The sequence below is a fragment of the Cricetulus griseus genome, chromosome 2, assembly GCF_003668045.3.
Source record: "Cricetulus griseus strain 17A/GY chromosome 2, alternate assembly CriGri-PICRH-1.0, whole genome shotgun sequence".
Lineage (NCBI taxonomy): Eukaryota > Metazoa > Chordata > Mammalia > Rodentia > Cricetidae > Cricetulus > Cricetulus griseus.
Genome location: NC_048595.1, coordinates 147,506,334 through 147,527,077, shown reverse-complemented (window position 1 = coordinate 147,527,077; position 20,744 = coordinate 147,506,334). Strand labels below are relative to the sequence as shown.

Genomic DNA, 20,744 nt, shown 5'->3' with positions numbered 1-20,744 from the left:
ATAAACTGTGGGCAGTTTATAAAAACTCAGTGTAATTATCCAGCCCCCCCCATGCCACAGCAACTCCACAAGCATTTCAAGCTGCCATGCCAAAACTGAACTCAAAAATCCAAAGAGGATTAGGACAATATATATGTGTGATGCCATGCACTTGTGCTGTGTGATGCTGTGCACCACAGTTCCTTAGAATACACCCTGGATTTTATCTAAGATGAGAGCTCAATACTTGCCATACCTACTGTGGGAACACTGAGGTCCCATGCATCTGTCTACTTTGGCTCTGCTCCCTGTAGCTACCAGATTCACGTCCTAGGATATGCCAAAGACCCATTAATCCCATGATATCATGGATGCCAGTCTACTGTGAACCTGATTTCTCCCAAGTTCCAAATGTCCTTTTTCATACTAAAACAAAACAAAACAAAGCAAAACTCCTCTACTGAATGAACAGACATTTAGCTCAGGTATGGAAAAGATGTGTGAGCAGAAGAACTGACATGGGCCTATCTCTCAGTTCCACCCCAATTGAGGAAGGCTCCATTCCCATGGTCTCCCACAGCAAAGCAACCATGTGACCTGTTATCCTCAGCAAGTTCACTCTATTCTGATGCTTGCTTCCAATGAGTAGCTGTTGCTCACAGCCACCTTGCTACTGAACCTCGTCACCTAATGCTTTATTGTTAAGAACAGGAAAGAGTCAGAACAGTGGCTCTCGAACAACAGATTGCTCTGTCTACCTCCAGTTTCTGGTTCATAGAGAACACCAATTTATTTCTAGTTATGAATTTTGAGAACACTCATTTTAAACAAGTTCCCAGATGAGGTTGATGGCCCACAGAATTATGTTTGAGAATCATTAATAGAATATGTGTTATCAATAAAATCCATATAGTTGCCTTTTTTTGCTTTCAGCAGGATTAAGGAAACACTTTACCAAATATAATCCAGCACACATGTACTATCACTTAAGTCTTCTAATACTTGATGACGTAATTACTGCATAATAGTATAGGTGAAGACATTAAATTTCAGACATCAAACTTCTTGCTCATTGCTATACACTGAGGAGTTGGTGAGCAAATACGAGTTTGTCTATCTCTAAAGTCTATACTATTCATCTATTGGAACTGCGTTTGCTCACAGTTACAATTCCATTTGACTTTTCACATTCTATTTTCTAAGAAATGCTTTTGTTTCCTATTAGTCTTTTTGTTGTTATTAGCTGGCTCAACTCAAGAAACTGACTATATCCCCAACCAAAAACTGAGATGTATAGAGATACATCAAAAACTTCCCAAAGAAGACAGGTTGAATGAAATGGTCTTTAAAATGCCCCCAGTTCATGTGGGATGCTTATCATATAATCCAGCATATTTGGCATACAGTGACAACACTTAGAAACACAAAAACAAACTCCTTCCTTCGTTGCTATTCAAGCTCACAAAACAAAATACCTCATTTGATTTATTTGTGAAAAACACAAAGACCATTGAGTTGTCTTACTGTTTGATTTAAAAACAATGTTCAAACCCTTAAACAGCAAGCAAATGTTTCAAGCAGTATATTTGGAACTAGCAGTCAAGGAAGGCTGCTTAATTACATGATGAGCCCAGGACCTTCTCAAAAGACCATTGTTCTGACTTAATTAACATGAATTAAAACAGTCCGAAAACAACAGAGCACATTCCCATTAGGGTCAATTACTCAGACCTAGTCAAGGCAGCAAAGAATTCCCCAGAGGAAAATCCGTCACTGCTGTTCACCTGTGAGACATCTATTGCTCAGAGGGCTGCACTACAGCTGGGAGCCCTCTGCAAAGACATCTGCTCCATATTGAATTTGCTGCACTGATGTGCATGTGTCATGGGTAGAGGTGAAGCAAGTGCCTAGGCAGTCAATAGACCCCTGAATAGGGGTAGGACACATCCCTAGTGGTTAGGGTTGTCCAGGGGGCGTTTCCACCTTGCTTGTTCTGGTCTTAGATCAGCTATATGAATATTAGTGTAAGTTTGTGGTTGCAAAGGGATAAGTGGGGTGGTTAATATGGAAAGGCCCCACCCTTAGCGGGGGTCTGGAAGTGATTTGCTAAGTGTTTGGACTTTGGAGGGGCAGACTTGGCTTTAACTCTTGGGGGTACCTGACTTTCGTTGCGGGCCATGAGCACCTACGTGAGACAGGTCAATCTCCACATTAGCAAAGGTGACGGGTCTCTCACATCAGCCCTGAGACACCTTTTCTTTTCTTTAGCCTTAAGTCAGGGTGATTCTCCTGCCTTAGTTTCCTAAGTGCCAGAATTACAAGTGTGAGTTACCACACCCGCCTAAGCACAGCATGCTTTTCAGCTGGTGTCTTTTCTTTTTTCTTGTTCCTCCCTGGATTACTAGGGGCCACCCAATTACAAAGAGTTGGGCAAAATATACTTTGTTCATCAAAAAAATTTAAAATGGAAATAAAATTTTTCAAAAAAGAAAGAAAAAGGAGAAAAAGAAATCAGTTTTAAAACAAGAGTAACATGAATGTTTATTTTTCAGCCCTTCTTCATTCGGATATACGTTTCCTTTCCCAATTGGTAAGGGTTAGCTGTCAACAAGAATCACCATTTTTCTGTGCCCTGGAAGTGATTTTGTCTGGTGCTAGAAGTATTACCTGGCATTTTTCATGTGGTAATCGAGGAGAGAAATTAACCCTAATGCAGATGGAACATTAACATATACCAGAAGACTTAATTACAACACATTAAATATCTAGCTAGAGTGAGCTTGCTTGGGTGTGGTAACTTATTCCTGAAATCCCAGCACTTGGGAGTACAAAAAGGAGAAGCAGGAGTTAGTTCTAAATCAGCTACACCACAAATTCAAACCCAGCTTGGGTGGTCTTACAAAAAACAAACAAAAATAAAAAAACAAAACCAGGGTAGAGAGATGATAGCTCAGCAGCTAAAAGCATCAGCTGCTCTTACAGAGGACCTGGGTTCAGTTCCCAGCACCCACATATAAATACAGTTACAGAGGATCTGTTTTCCTCTGGCCTCCATGTGCACCAGGCATGCAGTACACATACATACATAAGGCAAAACACTCATGCACATAAAACTGAATCTTTAAAACAAAATATTTTTGTTGTTGATCTGAAGGAAACCGTTAATGGCTACAGACACTGTTTAACTGGGAATCCAGAAAACAGGAGAGGAAGGGCCTTCTTTTCTCTCATCACAGGATCCAAGACTTTTTATTCCCAGTCCTGAGCTGCCGGACTCCTACAGCACACGTGGGAGGTTAGAGTTTCATACCAACCACTCCATTTACCTGATTCTCATTGAACAGTGTGACCCTCTATCTGTTCACGTGACCTGGAATAGTCAAGAGTCCTTGGTGTTCACTTGGCTCTGCTCTCCGGGTCTTTATGGAACTTCATGTGGGCACGGAAATCTTCTTGATTCAGGAAGCCTTTCCCACAAATACTGCAGGTGGCACGGTCATCCTCCTTGTGTGAGCGCCGAACATGGCTGTCGTGAGCAGCGTGGGACGCAAAAGGCTTACCACAGTGCTTGCACTTGAAAGGCTTCTCGCCGGAGTGCTGTCTGATGTGTGTGCGCAGTATGCTGGAAGCAGTGAACTTCTACAGAGGACGGAAACAGAAGGAAAAACCAACTTCCATGGGCTGGACAACACAACAAGGGGACTCATTTCACTGTAATGGACACATCAGCTTTTTTTTTTTTTTTTTTTTTTTTGAGCTCCTCTGATTTTGCCAGGTGGAGGTGGTGCATGCCTTTCATTCCAGCACTCAGGAGGCACAGGCAGGTGGATCTCTGCAAATTCGAGGCCAACCTGGTCTACAGCTTGAGTTCTTGGACAGTCAGAGACACACAGAGAAATACTATCTTGAGAGAGAGAGAAAGAGAGAGAGAGAGAGAGAGAGAGAGAGAGAGAGAGAGAGAGAGAGAGGATAGGGAACTCTGACTTTAAGTCTATATAGAACATTGTGGTCAACAGCGGTGACCTTAATATCAATCAATCAACCAATCAATCAATAAATGACTGGATGGGCAGGTGAAATGGCTCAGCAGGTAAAGGAGTCTGCCACCAAACCTGATCCCTGGGGCCCACATGGAAAGAGCTGACTCCCCAAAGTTATGCTCTGATCTCCCATATGTATCATGGCACCTGCCTCCCCTCCTCCATATATACACAACATTAAACAAACTAAATGTAATTTTAAAAGGACAGACTTTTCATCCTGGCCAGTTTGAGTACCAGATACTAGAACATGTATCTTCAGATGTTGTTCACCAGAACTGCTAGGTAAAAATGTGGATTGTTAGGCTGGGGTTAGCTCAGTGACAGGGTGCTTGCCTTGCAATTTTGAGTCCCTGAGTTTGAGCTCCAGTATCATTAAGAGGAAAAACAACAAAACAACAACAAAAAAAACCACTATCAGCCTTAACCCTAGACAGTGTGAGCCAAAAGAATGTAAAGTATGATCCGAAAGCAGCACAAAAACAAACAATTCTGGTTTTGGAGTCTGGTGAGAAGGGCACAATAGGGTCTCACTATGTGGTTCAGGCAGGCCTTGAACTCATTGGCAATCCTCTGCCTGCCAAGTGCTGAGATTATAGGCAATGCCACACTCTAAAAGGGCATTCTAGGTGCACTTGAAGATGAGTGGCATTACTGAGGAAAAGGTCAATTTTAATTGGTTTCCTTCTTTTTGTTCCTAGTCTTTGATGTTGTTGGTGGTGGTCTGTCTGTAGTGCCAAGGCTGGCTTTGAACTCATTATCTTCCTGTGGTTGCTTCCTCAATACTGAGACTACAGGCGTGTACCACCATGCCTGACTTCAACTATTAATTTAAACTTTGACTGTAGACTTGTATTAAGTTGTAAAATGCAGTAGAGATCTGTGTGCCTGTTACCCAGGTACCTCATTGCTTATGTCTTTCAATATCACAGCACAATTTACAAGTAAGATGCGTGGTGCCTGTCACCCCAGCACTCCTAGTAGAGGAAGGGGGATGAAAATTTCAAGGCTAGTCTCATATACATATGAATTTGAGTCCAACCTGTACCATATAAAACCATGCCACAAAAAGTGGTTGTGTGGGGGCCAGACTAGAGAGATAGCTCAGAGGTTAAGAGTACTGGCTGCTCTTCTGGAGGACCTGGGCTTGATTCTCGGTACCCCCAACATCTGCAACCCCAGTTCCAGGGGGGTCTGACAACTTCTGGCCTCCTCAGACACCAGGTATGCATGTGCTACACACAGAGACATGTATGCAGGCAAAACACCCAAATATATAAAATTTAAATAAATAAGCGAGACTCTACTTTTATTCCAAGTACCCCCATATTCCCCTTTGCAGTCACAGGGTTACTTTCCCTTTTCATTTCCTTAGGCTGTGACAACCACAGATGTGTTCTTGGTCTCAAAATCTTGACATGCATGGGTTATGCATGTGACCCTCTGGGACTCACTTTCCCCACCCAACACAACTCACAAATCGTCATCAAATTATGTTTTCAACAGTTGCATTTTTCTCTTCTGTGTGATATGCAGCAGCAAGTGGATGCATGCCAGGCTGTCACATCCGAGAGTGGACAACATCGCTGATTCCAGATTGGGGCTGTGATGTTTATTTGCTGTTATTTGTTCTTTTAAGATGGGGAGGGTTGTATTATGTTTATTTTTACAGTTGTGTATGTATTACACACACACACACACAGTATATACATATACATCAGAGGACAGCCTGCAGGATTCATTCTACTCTTAAATTTGTTTGTTATGGGGAGTATGAGCTAAATAAAAGATACCTGCAGGAGTTGGTTCTCTTCTTCCACCATGTGGGTCCTGGGTATCAAGCTCAGGTTGTCAGACTTGACAAGAGGCTACTTTACCCATTGTGCCATTTCATAGGCCACCTCAGGTAGCCTAGCTGGCCTCAGACTCACTGGGTAGAAGAGGCTGATGCTGAAAACCTGATTGTCTTATACTTTGGGGTTGCAGGCATGTACCTGGCTTAGACTTAATATTATTTTTCTCTCTGGGACATTTGGCAGTTTCTCAAACCCTTGTGGTGGTTTGAAAGAAAATGGCCCCCAAAGGGAGTGGCACTACTAAAAGGTGTGGCTTTGTTAGAGTAGGTATGGCTTTGTTGGAGGAAGTGTATCACTGTGGAAGCAGGCTTCGAGGTCTCATATATGATCAAGCCATGCCCAATGAGACAGATCATCTCCTGTTGCCTGAAAGTTAAGATGTAGAACTCTCAGCTACTTCTCCAGCACTAAGTCTGCCTGCATGCCACCATGTCACACCATGATAATAATATACTGGACCTCTGAAAATTAAATGTTTTCCTTTAGAAAAGTTGCCATGGTCTTAGTGTCTTTTCACAGTGATAAAACCCTGACTAAGACACCTCTCTTTTCCCTTTATAGCATTGTTGATAGTAGGGCATGAAAATGCCAAAGGACAGAAATAAGTGCACTCTCCAATAGGACTGTGCTCTGTGGCTGTGCTGTCTGTGCACCTTGTACCTGTGGCTTGGGGCACTTAAAGTTTGGCTAGTGAGACTAAGGAACACATTTCCTACTTATTTCCCCTTCTTTTTTTTTTTTTTTTTTTTTTTGTCATGTGTGTAGCCTAGGCTGGCCTTGAACTTATAGTCATCCCACCTCCCCCTGAGACTGCAGATAGGCTCCACTGTGCCTGGGTGTTTCCACTTCTGTGCTCTCAAGCAGCCACACAGAGAAATAGCTCCACATTGGACAAGACAGATGCATATCACCAATTAAAACAGGAGACGCTTTATACTATTCCTGAAACATGTTCAAACAATTGTCTGTTCCAGAATCCAAACCCTTAATACCTCTCTATCTCTATTGCTCAATGTTCTGTGATGCAAAAATCTGCAATGTCCCTCTAGAATGATTATCAGGGTATAGGAGTGCACACTTCAGTGGTTACAATTCGTCAGGCACGATGGTACAAGTTTTATATAGACTGACTGATGGAACCCAACAGCTACAATTTCCCCAGTTACCAAAGGGGAAACTTTTCAAGGTTACACAGTCAGATAAGCATCAAAGGCATGGCTGAATGTTGGCTAAGTCTGTACTCTTAAATTCTTTTAAAATTATTTTACTTTATCTTTTTGAGACACAGTCTCACTATGTAGTCCTAGCTGGCCTAGAATTCACTTGAAATGTCAGGTTTCATGCTTCCAGTTACAGATGGCTGGCACCAAGGGAGGTTTCACCTACCTTTGTACAATACACACACTGGTATGGCCTGTCTCCAGAGTGGACTCTCATGTGCTTGTTCAGGCTAGAGGACTGAGAGAAACTTTTTCCACATGTTGAACACTAAGGAGGAAACAAAAATTAGAGTTGAAATTACATCTTCCCCCAACAATTCTGTTTCAACATTAGGTTTTTCTAGGGGTGAGAGAAATTTTAAAAATCTATTACTTATTTGTTTAGAGAAAGGATTTTTTTTGTTGTTGAGACAGGGTTTCTCTGTAGCTTTTCAACTTGTCCTGGAACTCCGTTTGTAGACCAGGCTGGCCTCAAACTCACAGAAATCCACCTGCCTCTATCTCCCAAGTGCTGGGATTAATGGCATATGTCACCACGGCCCAGAGAGAAAGGGATCTTTCTATGTAGCCCTGTCTGTCCTAGAACTCACGCTATGTAGACCAGGCATGCCACAAACTCAGAGAGATCTGGTGTCTGACTTCCATGTCCATGCCTGTCTACAATTTACTTATTATTATTAGCGTGTATATAGGCACGTGACATGGCATCTGTGTGGAGATTAGAGAACCAACCACTTTGGAGTCAATTCTGTCCTTCAGCTGGTGGTTCCCAGAAGCCAATTCAGGTTGTCAGGCTTTCAGGGCAAGCATTGCAACACAGACATACTGACAGTCCAGGAACTCTTTTTTAAATTCTGTGCACACCTGTGAATCACCAGGCCCCTTGCTGAACACACTGGGCTTGCCTGAGATGGCAGAGCTCAAGCCAGCCTAGAAGCTGCCTCAGGCCTTCCTAAGTGTAGAGATTACAGAGCTACAACATGTGGCAGGGCAGAGTTGTCAAGTGCATACACAGCAGGACAAGGTAGTCGAGGGTGTACCCAGCATCTTTTAATGTTAGTGGTTGTTGATCTGTGGTGGAGCATTGTTTAGCATGTGCTCAAACTGTATTCAATTCCTAGCATCCAAAGGGAAAGTGAACCAGGCATCCAAGGTTCTGTATATATGTTTCTCTTGAGATTTCTTCTTCTGGTGAAATCAGGTACAAATATTGACTTAAAAAATAAATGAACTGGGCATTGGTGGTGCACACCTTTAATCCCAGTACTCGGGAGGTAGAGGCAGGTGGATCTTGGAGTTCAAAGCCAGCCAGGTCTACAAGAGCCGAGTTCTAGGACAGGCTCCAAAGCTACACAGAGAAACCCTGTCTCGAAAAACAAAACAAAAAAGAAAGAAAGGAAGGAAGGAAGGAAGGAAGGAAGGAAGAAATGGGGACTGGAGAGATGGCTCAGTAGTTAAAAGTGTTGACTTCTCTTCCAGAGGACCTGGGTTCAATTCCCAGTACCCACATAGCAGCTCACAACTGTCTGTGACTCCAAGATCTGACACCCTCACATAGAAATACATACAAGCAAAATACCAATGCACATAAAATAAAAATAAATATTAAAAAAAAGAGCCAGGCAGTGGTGCATGCCTTTAATCCCAGTACTTGGGAGGCAGAGGGCAGAGGCAGGCTGATCTCTGTGAGTTTGAGGCCAGACTGTTCTACAAAGCAAGTTCCAGGACAACCTCCAAAGAAATAGAAATCCTGTCTCGAAAAACAAAACAAAAAGTCCATTAACTCTCTGGACGTGTCTGGCAAGAAAAACCACAGGAAATGCATGGTCAGGCTTTTTCTGAAGAGCTTAGATAACTGTCTCCCGTGTTCAGAAGAGAATTCCTCGGTAAAAACGTGAAACCCACGAATGGTTAAGCAGTGTTTTTGTTATAGTGAAGGAGGAGATGCACTTGTGCAAAGAGAAGGGACCCAAGATCTGTGCCTGGGGAGATGGTAATTGAGGATGAGGACATGAGTTCAAATCCCCAGCACATATATAAAAAGTTAGGTGCGGCAAAGCAAACCTGTAACCCCTGGGCTATGGGAGGCTGAAGCAGGAGGATTGCTGGGCTTTGCTGCCTGCCAGCCTAGCTCCATGTTCACTGAAAGACCCTTTCTTTTAAAGATCATGGCAGGAAATGATACAGGAGAACTAGACTTCAAACAGGTGACCTGAACAGCAACAATACGCACATATACACAGTAATACGCATTCACACATACATCACACATAAACCACACACACACACACACACACCACATCACATTCACTCTCTCTCTCTCTCTCTTTCTCTCTCTCTCTCTCTCTCTCTCTCTCTCTCTCTCTCTCTCTCTCTCTCTCACACACACACACACACACACACACACACAAATTAAACAACAAACTACCCAGAATTTAGAGGCTGGGGAGCTGGCTCTGAAGCGCACTTGCTATTCTAGCTAAAGACCTAAGTTTGATTCCCAGCACCCATATGGTGGCTCACAACGGGCTATCAGTTGTACTTTAGTTCCAGGGGATCCGAGGCCCTCTTCTGGTCTCTGGAAGCAACTGAGTGCACAAGATACACATACACACAGGCAGAACACTCACATAAAATAAAAATAAACACTTTTAAAAAACGGATTAAACCAAAAAAGAATTTAAAATCATGGCCCAGTTGCAGAGCATGGTCCAACTCAGAAATATTGAAATGTGGAAAACTACAAATCTTAGCATTAGTATAAAATGCCTTATAAAATAGTACTAAAAGGGGCTGGAGAGTTGAGTTGGTGGTTAAGAGCATGAACTACTCTTGAAGAAGACCCAGGTTCAGTTTTGAGCACTAATGGAGTGTGGCTCTGTAACTCCAATTCCAGGGGACCCAATAGCCTCTTTTCACCTCTCAGGGTACTGTACTCATGTGCACAAACCCACACATATACACATAACTTTAAAAGTACTGTAACAAAAGCATGTAGCCCCATCCTTTCTTTATGGACAAAGCTTATTTTTGTCCTTCTGACAAAGCCTGGTAGAGAGAGCAATAGGTGCCTGGGATGGAAGTGAAGGGCTCACTGGCATCATTGCTGCTTCTCATCCTTACAAGACCATGGTCTGTGACAATGGTTTTCCTCTGCAGCTATGACTACCTAATAACTGAGTGGATGTGAAAAAGATTTACAGTTGCCTAATTGCTTTCCCAGCCTCCAGTACAAACCATGGCCCCTCTGTTCTAGACAACCCCAGGTCTTCTCTGTTGTGGGATAATCTTTTTGTACACTGTGAAGATGTGTTTCTGCCTAAGACACCTTCTGATTGGTTTAATAAAGAGCTGAATGACCAATAGCTGGCAGGAGAGAAAAGGCAGGACTTCCAGGGAAAGAGAGGAACTTGGGATGAATCTAGTCACTTGGGAGATGCCAGCAAGTCAAACATACAGAATGGGAGAGAGGTGAAAGCCCGTGGCAGAATGTAAAGTAATAAAAGCGGTTAATTAAGTTATAAGAGCTAAAAGCCATGATTTCATTATTAATAATAAGTTTCCATGTCATCATCTGGGGGCTGGTGTACCAAGAGTCTGACTGCACTCCTCTTTTGGGGCGTGTTTCCTAACCCAGGAGCCCACGCCTACCTCTGTGTTTCTCCTCCTGTCCTGGCACAAATCCTGAGCCAGGCTCATGGCTTGCACATCTGCCTCTCCCACAGTACCATGGTGAGGCAGACAGACATCGAATCCTCTAGTCAGTCCTGAGAGCCCCTCTCCATGTGCTCAGGAGGCTAGGGGTGTGTGAAAATAGAATCTGAAGACCAACATCAAACCACCAAGTGCTCACCAGGTAGGGCCGGTGCCTCTCATGGACATGTAGGATGTGGATCCGCAGTCGGTCCCTCTTCTCAAAGGATCTTTGGCAGAAAGAGCATGGAAACTTCCTGTCCCCCTTGTCCACACAGGGAGTGTACTTGAGGTGCTTATCTCTGTAGTATTTGTAGGTAAATACCTTTCCACAGCGTTCACATCTATAACCTTCGGCAGACTCTGTCAAACACAGGGGTATAAGTGCTGGAGGGTGTGTTAGCCACAGTCCCTCTTCTTCACATCCTCAAACAGAATTGGAAAAACCATAAACAGCCGAGCCTGGTGGCCCATGCCTGGAATCCCAGCACTTAGGAGGCAGAGGCAGGTGGATCTGAGTTCAAGGTCAGCCTGGTCTACAGAGCAAATTCAAGGACATCCAGGGCTGTTACGTCTTGAGAGAAAGAGAGAGAGGGGTAGGAAGATAGAGAGAAGGAAGAGAGGAGAGAGGAAGGGAGGGAGGGAAGAGGGAGGAAGGGAACACCTTAAACAGATACCAGACCTAGGAGTGGTGGCACACCTGTAAACCCAGGCAGAGGAAATCAGGACTGTAGGGCTAGCTTTGGCTACACCAGGGTTTCAGTTCACCCTGAGCTACTCTAGACTTGTCTTTAAAAATCAATCCCAAAATCCCCTAGCCGGGCGTTGGTGGCACATGCCTTTAATCCCAGCACTCGGGAGGCAGAGGCAGGAGGATCTCTATGAGTTTGAGACCAGCCTGGTCTACAAGAGCTAGTTCCAGGACAGCCTCCAAAGCCACAGAGAAACCCTGCCTCGAAAAACAAAAACAAAACAAGCAAACAAACAAAAAAAATCACAAAATCCCCATAAAAAAACAAACAAACAAACAAACAAACAAACCCCCAGCCTGAGCTACAAGTTTAAAAGTACCAGCAGGATGCCCATAACCAGCTTCCCAGGCTTCGGATCGCTGCCCACTCTTGAGTTCATAGTTCACTGTTCTGAACTTTGTGGAAATGATTCCAGGGCTAGAATGTTCACATAACAAAAGAGGGTGAGCATCACATGGTGGGCAGGTCAGCGCTGGAGAGACTGAGCAAGAGGATGGCTGAGAGCTGGAGGCCAGCCAGTCCTGCACACTCAGACTTGGTCTCTGTCGGACAGCACAGCATCTTGCCTTATCAGTGCACTCTTCCTGATCCACAGGAAGGGTAAATCTGTTTTTGTCAGTGGAGAAGAGGACAGAAGTCAGAGACAAAGAGGTACCAGATCCAGATGTCTGTTCCAGGAGTGATGTCAACACCCCAATCAGGAAGATCAAGGTTTTCAGGTGAGGCAAGCTATAGTAAAGCATAGCTCAAAACAAAGACAGCTCAAACGCTAAACAAGAGGTGTGAATGTGCTGGGGACAGGTGAGAGGACATCTCCAAAAGTACCACTTTAGATGCTCTGAATTCTAGCACCAGAGACCTGACTGTTTGCCCTCCCGGGAGCCAAGAGTGAGCATAACCAAGAATCTTCAGAAAAAGCATGCCTTTAATCCCAGAATTTGGGGGGGGGGATGAAGATGCTGAATTCAAGGCCAGTTGGTCTTGAATTGTCCTGGAGTGAATTCCAGGACAGCCAGAGCTACAGAGAAACCCTGTCTCAAAAAACAGAAAAAAAACCAACAACAACAAAAAAATCAAAATTACCTCAGGAACCCCTGAAACTAACCAGAGCCCCACCCCCCTTTAGAATAAGCAATAAAAGCTGCCAGTCCCTCTCAGTGACAAGGTGCTGCACAAAAGACTGGGAGTAGACCAGCTGCTGGAAGGGGTTTAAACCAACCCAGGAACCTGGAAGGGACACTCTAATCTGCTGAGTTGCCTGCAGGTTGTGCAGTGTGCTCCTGGTTCCCAGCTTTGTGACACAGGTTCCCATGCTGGGATAGGCTTGGTGATGCAGCTGTGTTTAAGTCATTTCTGCTCCATCTCTCTGTCTATTCAAATGGCCCATTTACACTAATTCAGAGTGGCCCTTTCCAACCTTATATGGGAAGACACCCACCAACTGAACCAAATTCATTTAAGAAATGAATTTGATTTTTTTTTATTTTTCTTTTATGTGAATTGGTGTATTCTGCCTGCATGTATGTCTGTTTGGGGGTGTGTGACCCCTGGAGGAAGAATTATAGACAGATAACTGTAAGCTGTCATGTGGGTGCTGGGAATTGAACCCAGGTTTTCTGGAAGAACAGCCAATGCTCTTAACTTCTGAGCCATCTCTCCCATTTCAGGGATTTGATTTTTGAGACAGGATCTCCCTGTGCAATCCACACTAGACTTGAACTTGAAATTATTCTGGTTTTACCTCCTAAGTATCAAGGTTACAGATGTGTACCACTGTGCCATCTCTTTCTTGTATTATCAGTCATCTCTGGAAACATTGATCTTGGGCTGGGGTATGGATCAGTGGGAGAGCACTTTCCCAGCATGCTTCAGGCCCTGGATATGGTTCAATCCCGCATCACAGCAATAGAACAAAAAAGAATCATGTCAGCAGAAAACATAGGAAGTCACTTGTAAGTCTTCTCAATAAATTAATCTTTACCCGCTGCCTTCCACACACTATCCAAAATGCGCGTCATGGGTTGGGCGTGGAGGTGTATACCTTTAATCCCAGCATTCAGGAGAGAAACAGGCAGAAAGACCTCCTTTGTTGTTAGAGACAGGGTCTCTCTGCAGGCCAGCCTGCCCTCAATCCTGTAATCATCTTGTTTTGGCTAGGATTACAGGTTTGAATCATCACAAGTGACTTGGGGTTTCTTCTCCATTTCCCACAGAGAACCCATTAATTTAGCACATCTTTTTCTAAATTTCCTTTTTCACTTGCAAGTCAAAACAGTTGAAGTATTTTCCGGAAGTGACAGAAGCAGACTTTTCCTTGGTTTGGCACTGAGGATGAGAGAATTTTGATCTCCACAAACCACAGCGAATCACGTCCATTTTCTTCTACAGCCCTGTTCCTGCTCCATGCACCCACTGGAGAAGTTGGAGGAGACCTCACCACTCTCCCCCAAATCTTCAGGGTCTTCTTCACTCAGACCATGGAGGAGCCTGTTTATCCCTTCCTGCCTAGTCACCAGTAGAAGTCTCCTATTGATTGCCGTCTCTGGTCCAGAGCTTGCGTCACCTTCATTCTCCCTCTGCCCTGTGGATGTTATTTCACTCTCATTCCTAAGCAGCCTTTCCTAAGGCAGTTACAGTCTTCTTCCTTCAGTCTGTACACAGTGAGAGCAAGAGCCTGGGGAATTTACGGTCCTTCCCTGCACTGAAGGGTCTAGCATGTTGACCATCACCACAGTGTGGACACAGCTTACATGTTGTTTTACCTGCTCTTTGGGCCATTTATTAAACTAGGGAGATGCCATCTTACTATACATACAGTACTTAACATTTCCCCCCACCTAGTAGTAGGTCAGTAGTTCCCAAACGCTTGTGTCTAAAAACCGGTTGGACAGGTGATTTTTAGGAATAACTTTGAAGCTGAGTGTGGTGTCACACACTTGAAATCCCAGCATCCTGGAGGCAGAAACCTCAAATTCATGCATTTAAGGCTAGCTTGGTCTACATAGTGAGTTCCAGGATAGGCAGAGCTACTTAGTGAGACCCTGTATCAAATAAATAAATAAATAAATAAACAAACAAATAAGTTCAAAGCTTGGCATGGCTTTGCATGCCTGTAATCCTGCCACTTGGGAGTTGGAGGCAGGGAGATCAGTTCCCCCATCCTGGACTGCAGGAAAATGTGTCAGGCAAAACAAGCAAACTCAAGCCTGGAAATCAGTTCAGTGGCACAGCACCTTGGTAGCATTCTTGCATAGTCTGAGGATTCAGCTCCACCCTTCTCCTAAAAACCGCAAATTCTAGAGACACATCCCTCTAGTGGGGTGGTGATCCTGTCTCTCCCTACCACCCAGATAAGATCCAGGGACCAGCAGCTTCCCCTGGAAGCCGAGCAAGATGCATACAGTCTTAGGTCCCACCCCAGACTAGAACTAGCTAGCATCTCTACAAAAGCTCCAGACACACACACACACACACACACACACACACACACACACACACACACACACACACACGCACAATAAGCTTAACAATCAGGAGCACCCCTGTAATTCCAACACTTGGGAGGCTGAGGCAGAAGGTTGAGTTCAAAGCCAATCTGGGCTACACAGCAAGACTGTCTCACTGTCTCAAAAAGAAAAAAAACGGGGGTGTTTTTTTCAGGAGAGAAGCAGGCAGAAAGACCTCCTTTGTTGTTAGAGACAGGGTCTCTCTGCAGGCCAGCCTGCCCTCAAGCCTGTAATCGTCTTGTTTTGGCTAGGGAGAGTGGTATTGAAAGCTGAAGCCTGGGCCAGCATTTTTTCAAATTTATGACAATTAAAATTCATCTAAGGTGGTTTTTATTGCTGTTTTGTTTGAGACACAGTCTCATCATGTAACTCTGACTAGACTGTCACTTCGCACTATTTAGATCAGGCTGGCTGCAAACTTGAGAGATCTGCCTGCCTCTGCCTCCCAAGTGCAGGAATTAAAGGCTTGTACAGCCACACCCGGTCTAGGGGCTGGAAGTGTATGTAGCTCTCAATGTAGAGTATTTATTTGTATAGGATACAAGAGAACTCAGCTAAGAAAACTACAGTTCTAACTGGACACTCTGCTTCATATAATGTGAACAAAAGCATAATTAACACCTTAGTATTTCTTTAAGTGATTCTCATCAATATTTCCCATCCTAATTTCTTATTTTTCCCCTTTAATGCTGGTCCCAATCACTAAATTGATTTTCCATCCTTAGTAGTTACTGCAGTCTACCATTTGAGAAAGCTGGCCTGAGCAGGGATGAATCAAACTGGCTTATTCACAGTACACTGGCATATACTCATTTATTTGACTTTTATTCTCAAGAAAGGATGGGAGTAGGGAGATAGATAGCCTTAGAAATAGAGGCTGTAGAAAGATGGCCATGTTCCACCTCTGCTGGGTGGGGTCTTAGTCTTACAAATCCCCTTAATTTGATCTCCTGGATTTCAGTTGGGAGCCATTAGGGAAAGAGTTCAGTTCTTACACTAGCAGATTCTCACTGGATGGAAGACACTCACCCTCAGAGGGCTCAGACAGCTGCTTGCCTTGCTCAGTGACCTGTAGGCTCATGGGAATTTCCAGAAATTTCTCATAGCACTTTCCATACCACACAAGCAGCTCCTGGTTCTGGTGGATCTCCCTGCAGCTCTCATAAAATATCTGCCCTTGATGCTGGACTGCAACCAGGTTCTGCTCCTTGGGGAAGCGCGCACAATTGACATAGGACATCCAGTTCCCAGAACCTTTTCCATCGACAAAATGGCTCAGGTTGCCATCTTCAAAGATCTAAATACAGTAAGACATGAAGTTTGCTTTTTGTGTTTATTTTTTTTTTTTTGAGACAGCATCTTGCTATGTACCCAAGGCTGGCCGCAAACTTGTGACTCTGCCACAGTTTCCTGAGTTCAGGGACTATATATAGGAGCACCCTGCCATTCCCAAATAGGCATGAACTTTTGATTTTTACTTGTTCTCTTTTTGGCTGATCTATAAAATAAAATTTAAATGTTATAACCAAAGTTCCTACTACAAAACACATTTCTATAAATCATATTTCCATTTCAGAAGTAGCATATAAACTCCTTAAGCTTTTCTTTTTTGGACAGGGTCTCATGTAGCCCAGGTGGGACTCGAATTTAAAGTATAGTCAAGGATGGCCTTGAATTTCTAATCCACCCACTACCACCTCTGGAGTTGCTGTGTGCCTCAGAGCTGAGAAATGAATCCAGCTTTTTAGGTATGCCAGGGAAGCATTCTCTCCAGTTCCTCCATAGATTATGTAACAACACATTTTTTTTTAAAGGATTCATGGGGGGAGGGCGTGTAAGGACTGTACATGCCTTTAATCCCAGCACTCGGGGGCAGAGGCAGGTGGACCTCTGTGAATTCAAGGCCAGCCTGGTCTACAAAGCAAGTTCCAAGTTTAATCCCAGCACTCGGGGGCAGAGGCAGGTGGACCTCTGTGAATTCAAGGCCAGCCTGGTCTACAAAGCAAGTTCCAAGATAGCAAGGGCTACACACAGGGAAACCTTGCCTGAAAAACAAACAAACAAACAAAAACCAAAATGGACTCATGCCTTTATCTTTTGTTTGTTGTTTTTTTGTTTTTGTTTTTGTTTTTCGAGACAGGAAACAGGGTTCCTCTGTGTAGCTTTGGAGCCTATCCTGGCACTTGCTCTGGAGACCAGGCTGGCCTCAAACTCACAGAGATCCACCTGCCTGTGCCTCCCCAGTGCTCGGATTAAGGGCGTGCGCCACCCGCCACCAACGCCCGGCCTCCCTTACCCATTTTTGACCCCTGAGTTTCTATGGTTAGCATATGTTAATTTTATAAGCAAGAGTAGAGGAAATAAATAGGTTTCAGTTAATCCCAACTTTAAAATGGTGCTGATGAATTATCCCTGACTATGATGTAGGCATCGGGATGGAGCTGCAGTTCATCCCTCCTAGGGATACAACTTCAGCATTCCATCTATTTCATTGGAAACAACTGTTTGACCCAGGTCTTCCACATTGCCTGAACTTCAGATTATCTTCCTATATTCCAGAGAAGCTCAGGGTCAAGGTATTGAGGAGTTTTTAGGTTATCTGGTATATTCTGAGAAATGGTTTCTGTAAATGAATCACCACTGCTTTCTCACCAGCCTCCCTTAGACAGTCATGAACTTGGAAAGTGTCAGGACTGTTTTGTTAATCCCTGGCTAATTTGTTTTTTTTTTTTTTTTTTCTAGACAGGATTTCACTGTAGCTTTGAAGCCTATCCTGGCACTCTCTCTGTAGAACAGGCTGGCCTCAAACTCACAGAGATCCACCTGCCTCTGCCTCCTGAGTGCTGGGATTAAAGGTGTGTGCCACCAACTCCTGGCTAATTTGATAAGAAAGTAATATGATAAGCTTTATTTTTCTTTTGAGCACTCTCTCATATTTAAAGCACTAGGTTTCACAAGACATCTAACAAAAGTATAAAACACTAATGTCAGGTTTTTTTGTTGTTGTTGTTTTTTAGACTTCAGTCACTGGCATATCCTTCATAAAGACTAGCATTGTGAGTGTTAGGAATGAATATGAGCTGGGCGTTGGTGGCACACAATCCCAGCACTTGGGAGGCAGAGGCAGGCGGATCTCTGTGAGTTCGAGGCCAGCCTGGTCTCCAGAGCGAGTGCCAGGATAGGCTCCAAAGCTACACAGAGAAACCCTGTCTCGAGAAACAAAACAAAACAAAACAAAAAAAGGAATGAATATGAGCAGAACTCATACATGTTGGGTGTCGTCAAGTGAGAGGCCAACCTTAAAATGGTTCCTAAAGTAAATTGTTTGAAGAAGTCCCAGAAACCTTCCGGTAGAAAACTTTGATTTGTCATGACTATTTGACTTTAATCCGAGGAGAGAGAAAAGAACAAAGGCCTGATAATAATTACAACCAGACTGGGAAAGAAATCTTGGACCCATGTGACCTGGATGGAGTACAACAGAATCAAACCCCTTTAAATAAAAATCTGTCTATTTTTATACATTAAACTAAAAGAAAACCCAAAAACAAAAAAAAAAAATCAAGCACTAGGTTTCGTTCATAAAGTATAACATACTGTGGTAATTCTTTAAATATACACTTCGTAGCTGTTCTGTACAGATTAAAATTTTTTCACCCACTACAAAGAAGATTTCACTCCTGCTGGAGTGACCCCCATTGCCTTTCTCAGCGGGGGGCAAATCTGGAGTACCTCCCGACCTCAGGTGACCCTGTCCAATTTCAGCAAACCCACTAGAAACGCACTCACCTCCCACATCCTAGAGTTGTCCCTGTGTGTCTTAACTTCGCTGGCATTTACCACTTTCCCTTGAAAGGGTCCAAATCTCACTCCTTCAGCAATGAAGTTACTACAGAACACGCCAAAGTGTGGGACATCACCAAATTCTGTCTGCATGAGGCAGAGACCTAGGAGAACCCAAGGAATGGGAGGAAAGGAAAATGAGCCCTGTGATTCAGCATCAGTTCTGAGAAATCAATCCAGGCAAGTAGTACAGCCTACCTTCCGGAAGCTGAAGGGAGTCTTTATCCAGGATTTTAGGAAGACAGTTAGACCCTAGAAAAAGACAGCCTTACATTATTCTAATTAACAATAAACGTGAGATGTAATGAGTTGCCTTCCTGAGCCCCCTCCTTCATTCAGATCTAATGTATATCTACCCTTCATTGCTTTTCTTGCTCCTTTGACACAGCCTTTTTGCTCACACTTGTTCGGTTGTCACTCAGAACACCCTTTGGGTAAGGTTTAGTGGGTAATGGACTCCCCTTTGCAAACTTGAGACTCAAGAGACAAAGCTTTTCCGAAGTCAAAAGCTGCTGGGTAGGAATTTCTGGAGGCTATCACGATGCTTTGTACATCCCTCAAAGCCACTGAGTACAACCATTTTCCTTCAGAGCTCACTGAAACCAACCTCAAGAATTACAGTTAATTAAGTTAATCGAGGAAGACCTGAGAAGCCAGGAGGTTCTGACTGATACCCACCGTCCCTAAATTAGATCCACTTTGAAGTCCGCTTTTTAACACTTTGTGGCCCAGACCTGTTCCACGCCACCCAGACCCTTGATGTAGATTTCCTTACCAGAGCTGTCTGGAGGGATCAGGATGCCTGAAATTGCATGGTGTATGCCAGCTGGGTGCCCCGGACTAGAGATGACCCCATACAGAACGAAGTGCAGTTCCTCCTCACTGAAGTTGAATTTAGGAAGCGTTAGCTCCCCTTCTCGGTTCAGGGTTTGAGGGACCAATACGGACTGGGGGGTCTTCAGTCCATCAGGTAAGAGGGAAGAAATGACCGGGGGTGGCAGAAGTAAATTTTCAGCTCCGCGCCACTGGCTTCTGTTGCTTTGGCCCCCAAAGGGGACCAAATCTTGGCTGCTGGAAGTGCTGCTCGAGTACTCGGGGCTGTCTAGAAATCGTGGTACCTCGGGAGTAAAGTGAGGAGTTGTGTACCATGGTGACTTGTTGTACCAGGGCAGATTGTAGAGTGGCTCGCTCTGCACAGCCAGACCAGGGTTCAGCAAGGGAGTAGCCATCCGAAAAGCATTGAGAGGGGCCATCGCCTGGGAAGCCGGCATTGCAGCCGCCAGCTTCCCGAAAGTTTGAAAATCCTCGGTAGTGGCGAGGTTCCTATAGTGACTGCAACCGGGGAAGGACGAATAGTAGGCAGCCAGGTGCTGGTGGCTACGCTGGGGCATATTGTTCACCTTGTGCTGGGACTCGCTGCCTCCCCGAAGCGGTAGGGCCATCGCAGGCTGAGCTCCACGGGTCTGCGGGAAACCGAGGCTGCTGAGTGCACAGGTCTTAGGTGGTCTTACCTATTTTCCCTTTCCCACCCCAGTCAGCCCCAGGTCAAAGTAAATGGACAGACTTCCCAATTCAATCCCGCCAACACTAACGCGAAAAAAAAATGCAAATGGAACAAAACCCAAAGGCCTGAAACATCTAACGAAAAATCTGCCTCAATCTCGCCCTACTGGAAGGGGCTGACTCAGGTCGCCTTTTCCTTTGCTTCAGAAACCACCTTGGCTAAGAACTGCTGGTTTCTAATACCTACTGTCCACCTGACCCCCAACCCGGCTCCTGCAAAATGCATTTTAATTCCTATTCCTTTTTACTCTTAGTTTAACAAAATCGCTCCTCCTGGGCCTCTAAACCTTTC

The 20,744-nt window shown here is 44.4% G+C and overlaps 1 protein-coding gene across 1 annotated transcript; it reads right to left on the bottom strand.

Moving 5' to 3' along the window:
- Positions 1-3,375: 3,375 nt before the first annotated feature.
- On the bottom strand, positions 3,376-20,331 carry Prdm14 (PR/SET domain 14). Its single transcript, XM_027398718.1, has 7 exons — positions 19,665-20,331; positions 19,088-19,141; positions 18,836-18,993; positions 16,076-16,343; positions 10,949-11,151; positions 7,262-7,363; positions 3,376-3,618 (listed from the first exon to the last, which is right to left on the bottom strand). The coding sequence occupies exons 1-7, from the start codon at positions 20,329-20,331 to the stop codon at positions 3,376-3,378; spliced, it is 1,695 nt and encodes a 564-aa protein (XP_027254519.1).
- Positions 20,332-20,744: the final 413 nt, after the last annotated feature.

Coding starts and splice junctions, on each gene's coding strand:
- Prdm14 (XM_027398718.1), bottom strand. CDS start 20,331: ATGGCCCTACCGCTTCGGGGAGGCAGCGAGTCCCAGCACAAGGTGAAC. Junction 11,152..16,075: donor GCTGTCTGAGCCCTCTGAGG/GTGAGTGTCTTC, acceptor TGTGTTTGACAG/AGTCTGCCGAAGGTTATAGA. Junction 7,364..10,948: donor AGAGGCACCGGCCCTACCTG/GTGAGCACTTGG, acceptor TTTCCTCCTTAG/TGTTCAACATGTGGAAAAAG.